The sequence below is a fragment of the Capricornis sumatraensis genome, chromosome 6 (assembly GCF_032405125.1).
Source record: "Capricornis sumatraensis isolate serow.1 chromosome 6, serow.2, whole genome shotgun sequence".
NCBI classification, from domain to species: Eukaryota; Metazoa; Chordata; class Mammalia; order Artiodactyla; family Bovidae; genus Capricornis; species Capricornis sumatraensis.
Window position 1 is genome coordinate 60,790,369 of NC_091074.1, and position 11,843 is coordinate 60,802,211.

The following is an 11,843-nucleotide window of genomic DNA, read 5'->3' on the forward strand; positions in this document are numbered from 1 at the left end:
AAACAGAGCAGGGTGGTGGGATAGTGCATGGCTCTCAACCTGGGCACTGCTGGCCCTTGGGGTTGGATAACTCTTTGGTGTGGGGGGCTCCCTTGTCCACCATAGGATGTTAGCAGCAGGTGTGACCTCTACTCATTAGATGACAGTAGTATGGCCCCAGTTGTGGCAACCAAAAATGTCTCCAGATATTGCTAGATGTCCTCTAGGTGCGAGGGGCAAAAGTACCCCTGGTTGAGAACTAGAATAACTGGGTTGTATACAGTTATTACTACTATAGATGGAGCAGTTATAGGAGGTTTTCTGCTACTGCTACTGCTAAGTCACTTCAGTCGTGTCCGACTCTGTGTGACCCCATAGATGGCAGCCCACCAGGCTCCCCCGTCCCTGGGATTCTCCAGGCAAGAATACTGGAGTGGGTTGCCATTTCCTTCTCCAATGCATGAAAGTGAAAAATGAAAGTGAAGTCATTCAGTCATGTCCGACTCTTAGCGACCCCATGGACTGCAGCCTACCAGGCTCCTCCATCCATGGGATTTTCCAGGCAAGAGTACTGGAGTGGGGTGCCGTTGCGTTCTCTGAGGAGGTTTCTCTGGAGAACCACAAATGACGAGAATAAGCCAGCCATGTTAGGAGAGTTCTAGATTGAGAGTAGGGCTGGCATGAAGTCACCAAACTGGAAGAGTGTGATGTGAAGGACTGAGGGCTAATGGAGGGAGTGGTCGTGGTGATCAGAGATGTAAGCAGCAACTGGGAGACTTATTAATGCACGCATGTGGAATCTATAAAAAATGGTGCAGATGAGCCTAGTTCCAGGGCAGGAATAGAGATACAGACATAGAGAACGAATGAACGAACACACAGATACGGGGGGGAGGTGGAGGGTAGGACGACTGGAAGGTTAGGTTTGCAATAATACACTACTACGTGTAAGACAGATAGCTAGTAGGAACTTGCTATAAAGCACAGGGAGCTCAGCTTAGTGCTCTGTGATGACCTAGATGGATGCGGGGAGCGGGGCGGGTAGGTGAGAGGGAGGTCTGAGAGAGGGGATGTATGTATACGTACAGCTGATTCACTTTGTTGTACAGCAGAAATTATCATAGCATTGTAAAGCAATTATATTCCAATTAAAAAAAAAGGATAAAGAAACTGTGTTTGATCCTCTGAAATATGGTAAGGTACATAGTTCTCAGCTGGCTGGGCTTAATCCAGGGTACGGTTTGGAATCATAAAGGACCATATGCATGACATATTTTTCACTCAGTCTAACATAAATTCTAATTCTCAGTTGATCAACATTTCAGATAGTTTAAGTAAGTGAATTAAAAATTTTACTCTCTGGAAGCTGAACAGCCACATGTAAATCAATGAAGTTAAAACACACCCTCACATCATGCATAAAAATAAACTCAAAGTGGCCTAAAGTCTTAAATATAAAACATGACACCATAAAACTCCTAGAAGAGAACACAAGCAAAACATTCTCTGACATAAATCATACCAATGTTTTCTTAGATCAATCTTCCAAGGCAATAGAAATGAAAGCAAAATAAACAAAAGGAACTTAAACTTATAAGCTTTTGCACAGCAATAGAAACCATGAACAAAATGAAAGACAACCTATGGACTGAAAGAAAATATTTGCAAATGGTGTTCCCAACAAGGGCTTAATTCCCAAAATGTACAAACAGTTCATACAACTCAAAAACAAAAAATATATATAAATAAATCTAAAAATGAGCAAAAGACCTAAATAGACCCTTCTCCTAAGAAGACATACAGATAGTCAATAGGCATGGGAAAAGATGCTCATCATTGCTAATTACTAGAGAAATGCAAATCAATACCACCTCACACCAGTCAGAATGGCCATCATTAAAATATCAAGCTCTAGAGAGGATGTAGGGGAAAGGGAACCCTCCTACACTGTTGGTGGGAGTGTGAACTGGTACAGCCATCATGGAAAACAGTGCAAAGGTTCCTCAAAAAAACAAAAATAGGGTTGCCATATGATTCAGCAATCCTAATCCTGGGCATACATCTGGACAAAACTATAACTTGTAAAGATACATGCACCTACATGTTAACAGCAGTAATATTCACAGTAGCCAAGACACGGAAACAATCTAAATGTCCATCGATGGATGGATAAAGATGTGATACATATATATAATGGAGTACTACTCAGCCATGAAAAAACAATGAAATAATGCCATTTGCAGCAACACAGATGGACCTAGAGACTATCATATTAAGTGAAGCCAGAAAGAGAAAGACAAATATGATATGTTATCACATATCTGTACAGTTTAAATTTGACACAAACGAACCTGTCTATGAAACAGAAACAGACTCATGAATATAGAGAACAGACCGGTGGTTGCCAAGGGGGAGAGAGGGTGTAGGCGGGATGGACTGGGAGTTTGGGATTAGCAGATGCAAACTCTTATATACAGAATGGATAAACAACAAGGTCCTTCTGTAACACAGGGGACTGTATTCAATATCCTGTGATAAACCATAATACAAAATATAAAAAAGAATGTATATACATGTATAACTGAATCACTCTGCTATACAGTAGTTAACACTGTACATCAACCCTGTAAATCAACTTTATTTCAATAAAATAAATTTAAAAATTAAAAAAAAAACCCCACTCCCAGCCATTACCTAGAACCAAACTCTCTACGTCAACAATTTTAAAAAGCCACATCCTTTAGCCAACAGTTAAAATGAAGGGAAGGTATTCTAATTTCCTCCACTGGTATAGCCTGGATTTCTACAAAGGGTGACCTAATCCTAGAGTGACTTTTTCACAGCCTTTGTCTTAAAGGAACTCTTATAAGTATCTTGAAAACAAATCCTCCAAAGCACTGCAGGCATACCAAACTGATCCTGTATGTTTATATAACTCAGCACACTTTTCAGAACCTAAGTTTCCATCACTTTCCAATTAAGCCAGTTGTGCTGCCTAGCTTCTCTTTGCTTCTTCAGGTCCACTTTCCAACGTGTTCCACCCTGCTTTTCTCCCTGGGAGGCTCCCTCCCTTCACTCTCTAAATTGCACTTTGTTTTGACCCATGAGGGCTGCTGGAGGGAGATCAGAGGAGGAAGGAAGGAGGCTTCCTTCCTTCCAGAATGCCTCAGGCTGACCATGCCCTGCTCCTTGTAGGATGGCCCTTCCTACCCAAAGTTCTCATTCTGGGTCTGGGACTCACTGCTTCCCCTCACTTCTGAGGCCTAGGAATAACAACAGCTGTTCTGTTACTATTCCTGGGTTACCCCAAGATTCCTTGCGAGTTCCTCAAAAGTTTCCACTGTCTTTGTAAATACTCCCTTTATTAAATATTTCTTCAATTATCTGTATTCGAATGTGGCATCTCTTTCCTGCTGAGTCCCTGATACACTAGTACATCTTGCTTTCAAAAGACGTGACTTCTTGTTTTCCTCAAAGCCATCAGTTATCATGGAGGTCTTTTTTCCTGACCTCAAGTTTGACATTTGCCCATTTCAGCCAGAGAATTACCTTAGATCCTTAGAGGCCAACGCAGCACGAAAGGGCTCCTCTGTGGGTGTTTCTCCCACAAGACAGCTGGGCTGTATCACCTCATCTTAGTGCTCGTGGTTTTCTCTCACTATAAAATTCCTCACCACAAAATACCACATCTGGGACTTACCTGGTGGTACAGTGGCTAAGACTCCTCACCCCTAATGCAGGGAGCCCAAGTTCGATCCCTGGTCAGGGAATTAGATCCTATATGCTGGCTACTAAGAGTTATTAGCATGCCACAACTAAAGATCCTGTGTTCCACAACTAAGATCCAGTGCAGCCAAATAAATAGAATATTAAATATATATATATCTGTACAGATATACATATTTATACCAAGGGGTCTGATTTGCTCGCCTCCCTCTGGCCTCCAGCCGCTGGAGTTGGTGCCACATCTCACAGATGAAAAGCAGCTCACTGACACAGCAGTGGCCGTGATGCATTTGCTGAGGCAGGAAATAAGTGCTCAAGTGTGAAAAGAGCTCAGTGACTGGCCACATGACAGTGGGAAAAGTCAGGGGTGAGTTCTGACTCAGTTATCCTCAAAATCTCCCTTGGGAACTTTGGCTCTTGAACTTGAACCTTTCCATGGGACAACAGGAGAATAGGAATAAATACATCAATCTATAGAAATTCAAAAAGAGTTACTCTCTGTCTCATTTGACAAGCACTGAGCTAGAAGGGAGAAGACTTAAGTTCAAGCCTCAACTTTACCATTTTCTCGTTTCCGGATGACATTAAACAGCTCACTTATTGAATCAGGTTTTTTTTTTTTTTTCTATGAAATTGGGATAATAAAACTTGCCATGTCTATTGCAAATGGAAATTGGATGGACTAAAGAAAATATATTTGTCTATCTTCCAGCACTTATTGGAAGCCTACTCTGGGAAGGGCTGGCCAGAAGTGCAGAGGTGGCTGGGCAGGAGTGGAATGAAGGTAGGGGAGACACCAAAATAAAAAAAAAAAAAAAGAGAGAGAGAGAAAGCTCTCTCTCTCTTAATTGGCACTAAGGCTGGAAGTGCCAATTTAAAGAACATTAAATGACACAATTATCACCACCAGGTCACCAAATATAACACACAAAATGATAAAATATAATTACAAAAATAAATGAGTCAGTGCCAAGTCTGGTCTTCCAGGTTTGGTTCAGGGCAAAACCAGAAAACAGTGAATAAACAAGGGAACACTGTAGTTTACAGAGTATCAATTTACCTTGGAGAAAGGGCAAATGTTTAGAACTGGGATAGAGCCCATTCAAACAGCAAGACCTAGAGAGGAGGCAGTATGTGCTCAAAGAGCCTGATTCTTCTGAAAGCCCAAACAGATCATTAAGCAGCCTTGAGAGAAAGAGTGGACGGATTATTCCTTTTCCCGTTTTTCATTTCCAACATTTACATGGGTGTAAGACCCAATGTACTAACTTCTCAACCAGAAGTCATATACAGAAAAAGTTGATTTCAGAAGGTCTCATGAAAAACTGTAAAAAGATCTTCTAATGATGTCACTTAAAAGGAGAAAGGCAAATTCTTTCCCATAGTCTTGTCAGGGAAGAAAGGGCCCCAAATCACTAGTTTAAAAAGAAAAAAGAAAGCACAGAGATCAACATAAGAAGCAGGTCATGGGGAATATAAAATATATTGTATTTCAAAAGTCTTTCTTATTTTAAAAACTGAAAGTCACTCAGTCGTGTCTGACTCTTTGCAACCCCATGGACTATAGAGTCCATGGAATTCTCCAGGCCAGAATACTGGAGTGGGTTGCCTTTCCCTTCACCAAGGAATCTTCCCAACCCAGAGATCAAACCAGGTCTCTCACATTGCAGACAGGTTCTTTATCAGCTGAGTCACAAGAGAAGCAAAGAATACTCAAGTGGGTGGCCTATCCCTTCTCCAGTGGATCTTCCTGACCCAGGAATCAAACCGGGGTCTCCTGCATTGCAGGTGGATTCTTTACCAACTGAGCTATCAGGGAAGTCCTTTTCTTGTTTTAGGGAGTATCAGATAACTCACCTCACAGGACTAGGAAACAATGGGACTGACAAAAATACTACTATATATTAATATAAATAGATAATAAGAACCTACTATATAACAGAGGGATCTCTACTCAATACTCTGTTGTATATGAGGAAGAGAATCTAAAGCATGGATACAAGTATAATTGATTCACTTTGCTATACACCTGAAACTAACATTAACACTGTAAACCAACTATACCCCAAACTGAAAGATACAGCTCCATAAATATAAGGACTAGGTTCCTTCTAAACACTCTGTTTCAAAAGGACACGTGACAACATCTCCCCCTCTTTTCCATCCCTCTCCCCTCTTTCTCACCCACTGCCCTTTGCTGCATTAATCTACAAAAGATTCAGCAAGTATTACCAGCTTTCCTAGTCTTCTTGAAAATTATTTCCTTTTATCATCCCACACAGCTATACCCTTGCCCCACACCTATAGAAAGCCAACATAGTTGTATAGCAATCATCCCATTTTTACATAATTGCAATGGTGAATTTACAAACGTTCCATCCTCTCTTAGTTCCACGCTCTTAGTATATAGTTCAGATTCCTGAATATAACCTCTGATAATGCTAGGTGGCAAGTTGGACAGGCCTCCGGTGCCCAGTTGTTTGGTCAAACACCAGTCCAGATGTTGCTGTGAAGATATTTTTTAGATACGATCAACACTGAAGTCACCAGAGTTTGAGTAAGGGAGATTACCCCCCTGGAATGAGGGTGGAACTCATCTAATCAGTTGAAGGCCTGAAGAACGAAGTCTGAAGTTTCCTGAAAAGAGAGGAACTCTCTTCAGGTCTACCACAAGGAAACTCTGCCTAAGTTTCCAACCTGCTTCCCTGCAGAATTCTGACTCAAGACTGCAACAACTCTTGCCTGAGTTTCTAGCCTGTTAACCTGACCTGCAGAATTCAGACTTGTCAGCCTCAAAAACATTATGAACCAATTCCAATTTCTTAAAACAATTTCCCCTTCCTCCCTCCCTTCTCCCTCTCTCATACATATATATTGCTCCTATAGGTTCTGTTTCTCTGGAGAACTCTAATACCATTTACCCTTTCTTCACATGACATTCTTGCAACTACACCTTCCTTAAAATAAACACATACACAGTTCCTTGCTTTAAGAAAAGCCTGTGAGCCGCAGATTACTCTGCAGATGCTCTCTGTGGCCACCCAGGAAAGAGCAGGCATATGCCTCACTCTCAGGGGAACTGGCATGCAATCCTGGGTGGGTCTACAGCTGGAAGATGACCAGGCTGTTGGCAAATCCTCTGGGAAGATGAATCCTAGGACCTAGAACACAATGGTGAAGATATCAAGGGGGACATTGATTTCCCAGCACTCACAATAAGTTTTGTTAACAAGAGACAGGAGGTGGGGTATGATGAGAAAACGTATCTTTCCAATGCTCCCTCAGATTCTGAAAATATGGTCCCCTGCTCTCCAAACAGTGTGGGAGCTCAGAGAGGGTGTGCTGGGTGATGTGAGGGCAAGAAGTCAGTTTGTAGTTGGTATGTCATCTTACATATACTATTAGCCTACTTTTATTTTTGAAGATCAGGTTTTAATATATTTTTTTCTAGACAGTCTTGGTTTTTGCCTATGATTAGATGATGCATCAGATGTCTCCAGGTTTTTGGTGTGAAAAATATTGCCACCTTCTCATTGCTTCCGTGACCGCCTTCCAGTCTCCAGATTTCCTTTATGCTACTCTCCCCCAGTTAACTCAGTAGCCGCTCACCCACTTCTTCACCCTTCCAGACTATGGCCTTCCTTTAATGCCTGTCTCAAATTGCACCTCTCAGGACCGCAACATGACTTCTGTAGGTCTTCTATATTTTGCTTCCATGGGCCCCTTCTCTTACTAAAACAAAACAAAACCCTAAAACTTTGTTTCACATCTGCGTTGGTATAAAGAAATATAATCCACCCCAGAGTATAAGTCAAATAGGAATACAATCACTTTTTCTTTTGATTTGAAAAGATAATTAAAAACATCTCATGGGCCTTTTAAAGTATCATGGGTCCTGGGCACCCTACCTCCTGATGTAGCTGGATAACAAGCCATCCTTGTTCCTCCTCCATAAAAGTATTCTACACAATTAACATATATATATATGAAGTCTAAAAAATAGTACTGATGAACCTGAAGATGCAGACATAGAGAAAAGACTTGTGGACCCAGTGGGGGAAGGAGAGGGTGGCGCCCATGGAGAGAGGAGCTCTGATATGCATACACTGCCCTGTGTAAAACAGCTAGCTAGTGGGAAGAGCTGCATAGCACACGGAGCTCAGCCCTGTGCTCTGTGATGACCTAGACAGATGGGATGGGTTGAGGGGGCTGCAAGGGAGGCTCAAGCGGGAGGGGATATATGTACACACATAGCTGACTCACGTTGTATCACAACACTGTAAATAAATTATCCTCCAATTAAAAAAGAAGTGTCTACACAAATGCCTCTTAATTTACTACCATTAACACATACTCCAGACATAAAGAGGCTCTTTCAAATCCTTGCTTCTTCACTTTATAACTATAAACCAGAGAAGCCATTCAAACTTCCTAAACATCAGTTTCCTCCCTTGTGTAATCCTTACCTCATGCAGTTGCCATGGTAACATGTGATTCTGCATATACAATGCTTAGAAACTGGTCCAGGGCCAATATCCATAACTGGTAGCTATTTATGTTTAAACAGACATTGGCCATCAACTATCTTGATTTAAATATCACACTATTATCTACTTTTACATTTATGTTGAACTCTTTTATCAAATAACTCCTAGAGGGATGGGACTAAGTTTCATACCAGCAGTTCTCAAACTACTGTGTATCAGAATGCCCTGGAGGAGGTATTGAAACAGATGAGTGAAGTTCCTGATTGAAGAGGTATGGGGTAGAACAAGTAATATACCTTCCTAGCAAGTACTAGATGATGCTGAGGGCTGCTGGTTTTAGGGCCCCATTTAGAAAACCACTGTTTTAGATAATTCTACATCCTTCCAAAATCTAGCACAGAGAAAACCTTTCAAATACTTCAGAGTAGATTATTTAGGTAAAAGGGGAAACAAATGCCAGTGGGAAAATCTGTCCCCTTCCCCAATTGTGAGAAAATTTTCATTCCTACAGGGGCTGAGCAGAAAGAGATGAGCAAAGAAATCTCATTAAAAGGGCAAAGTGGCACCAGTGAACACTATCATCTGCTGGATTTCAGCGGCATGTGCAAAATGCAGACAAGAAGCCAAACAATAGCTCAGCCAACTCAAGGCTGCCTGTGTTCTGAGCTCAATCTATAACAATGCCAGCAGGGCCACTGGGATCCATCTGCTACTCTTTCTGATAACGGATCTTAGGTCTCTCTAGAAGGAAACAGCTTGACAGGAAGAAAGAACGATTAGGCCAACTGAAAATGTCTGGATTTATGAAGCTGCACTTGAACAGGGCACAGCTTTTAACTCTTGATAGCACTTTGCTAACCTTCAACATTCCTCCACTGTTTTTTCTGATTTCTCTGTTCCTTTCACGGAAAAATGTGAATGTCAAAGTTCCCTGGACACTTTCTATTTATATACAAATTAAAGTTGCAGGATTCAGTATTAAGAAAGACACGAGATCCTCCAGCCCAACCCACCAATTTACAGATGAGGAAACTTAAATCTAGGGTTAATTAAAACACGTAAGTAGCAGTGGTAGAGCCAAGCTGAAATCCAGCTGCCTTGACACGCAGAGGGCATGCTGCTGCTGCTGCTGCTAAGTCGCTTCAGTCGTGTCCGACTCTGTGCGACCCCAGAGACAGCAGCCCACCAGGCTCCTTTGTCCCTGGGATTCTCCAGGCAAGAACACTGGAGTGGGTTGCCATTTCCTTCTCCAGTGCATGAAAGTGAAAAGTGAAAGTGAAGTCATTCAGTCATATCTGACTCTTAGTGACCCCATGGACTGCAGCCGACCAGCCTCCTCCATCCATGGGATTTTCCAGGCAAGAGTACTGGAGTGGGGTGCCATTGCGTTCTCCGCATATACATGCTACTGTATATAAAAATACCTAATCAACAAGGACTACTGTATAGCACAGAAAACTCTACTCAATACTCTGTAATGACCTATATGGGAAAAGAATCTGGAAAAGAATGGATTTATGTGTATATACAAGTGGATCATTTTGCTGTACAACTGAAACTAACATAACACTGTAAGTCAACGGTACTCCAATATAAGCTAAAAACTAAACTTTAAAAAAATGAGTAAGAAAAAGGTACTTTTTCTCCACTACTTTAAGGAGGAAACATGTAATTTAAGATACTTTTCACAACATGTCCTTTTGTCCCTGGAAGCAGGGGTGCTTTATCAGAGCAAGTAAAGAGAAATGAACCACCCTAAACAGTTTTAGCAGGGCCTGGAAACTTCAGAACAAGAACAATGTCCACTGGCTACCCAGAAACTTGGCCAGAGCAGATTCTCAAAATCCAAACAGCAAATGAATGAATGAATTACTGGTTTGATGGTTATTTGCTAATTTTCAGTCAATTAAGGAATGCATGTTTCACATTAAGATTTTAAGCCTGCTATGGAGTCTCCTCATTCCCTATTAGTAAGTTAGATACTCACATAAAAACAGAATCACCTTTTCTATATGACAGGCAGTGTGTCTGCTGGAAAACACAGGTTTTGGAGGCAGACAACTTTGAATCTCAGAGTGCCCACTCTGGTTACTTAATTCTTGGCAAGTTATAGAAACTTTCTGAGCCCCAAATCCCCACCCTCCACCAGTATGTATAAAAATTAAAACCTACCACTTGAGGGTTGTTGTAAGAATTAAGTAAGATAATGTGTGCAAACTGCCTTGCACTATGAATAAATGTGTATTTGTTCCCCTCCAGTACCAAGTAACTATTTAAAAGTAAAACAGGTATTGAGTAGATGAGGAAGTTAGGTAAGTTAGATGAAGTCAGAAAGGTAAATTTAAGACTGTGGATGGAAACTAAAGGGCCTTTTTTGGCTGAAAATGTACACAAATCCTTGTAATCATTATGGTTATCAGGCAGCTGCTTTCTCTGATGTTATGCTTTGCAATACATGTAAGCAAAGCTCCTATCATCTAGATATTCTTCATACTCCATAAACCCTCACTGGTTCCCCAGTCTCTAACAAAATAGTTTCCAGGAAAAAAATAAATGTAGTTTTTTGCTTACCCGTTTGGTCTTGGTTTCCTTGTTCTGGGCTCAAGAAACTCCGTCTCCTCCTCCATTTCCATTTCAGGGATTATGTTTTGTGGTGAAAGCATTTCCCATTCATTGTCATGGGTGACAGGCTGCAGCATAACTGCATCAGGGCCAGCTCTGCCTCGGCTCTTGCTCCTCCGTGATTGGCTGCCCAGATCAGAGGCTTCCCCTAATGCTAAAGATTCCAGAGGCTTCATTTCCTCCAGAATCTGTATCTGGGGGCTCTGGCCCAAGCTGTGATCAGAGGCTGGCTCCACAGCCTCACCAGACCATCCAGGTCCTGAGTCCATGGTCTCCGATGATGGATCACTAACCTCACTACGGCCCAAGACCATCCAACTCTGGTCTTGCCCAGGGCTTTCAAAAGATGATTTCTTATCATCTTTGGAAGACATTCTCTCTGTAGATAGATGATTTCTTTCATTTAAGGAAGCTGGTTGACCTGTGTCCGGGGAGCTGGCTAACTGAGTTTCTGGCAGCCCTTTTTCGGAATCTACGTGAAGCTCTTCTAATTCCGATGTGCTTTCTCTAGCTTCACAGGCCTCTGGCTCTGGCAGTGAATTTTCTTCATGGTTTACAAGTATGTAATCCATGTGCAATGCATGACGATCTTCTTTCTTCTCAGTGTTCCTTTCCTCCCCATGTTCTGATTTTACCTGCTCAGGCTCTTCGGTAGGAATTATTTTTTCTTCTTCCAACTCTAATATTCCCTCACTGGCACCTAAAAGTGAAAAATGAAGGTGAGAAGGAGAGAACAAGGCTTCATTAACACATTATGTGACTTGTGATCTTTGCAAATGATCTATCTAAAGAGAGATGGATAAAAAATACTTTTAAAATATTTTGTAGAGCTGTTTAATTTGCATGCACTCTCAAGGATAGCTATTATATAAGCAGTAGATATTACTGCAGTAAGTCAAGACTTGGTTGAGCATGCACTGCAAATGTAGTTAGTTCCTCTGTACCAACATTGGTAGGAAGAGCACATTTTACAAATGCATTAATTGAATGAAAGCAGCAATTTCTCGAGCGTGGAGGAATGAAAGGCTT

General features: G+C 41.5%; 1 protein-coding gene across 1 annotated transcript in view; it reads right to left on the minus strand.

Annotated features, from left to right (window-relative positions):
• PRUNE2 (prune homolog 2 with BCH domain) overlaps window positions 1–11,843 on the minus strand; it is a 231,883-nt gene that overhangs the window by 64,200 nt on the left and 155,840 nt on the right. The window contains exon 9 of the mRNA XM_068973591.1: window positions 10,764–11,514. Coding sequence (XP_068829692.1) covers window positions 10,764–11,514 — 751 coding nt within the window. The remainder of the gene's footprint in view (window positions 1–10,763; window positions 11,515–11,843) is intronic.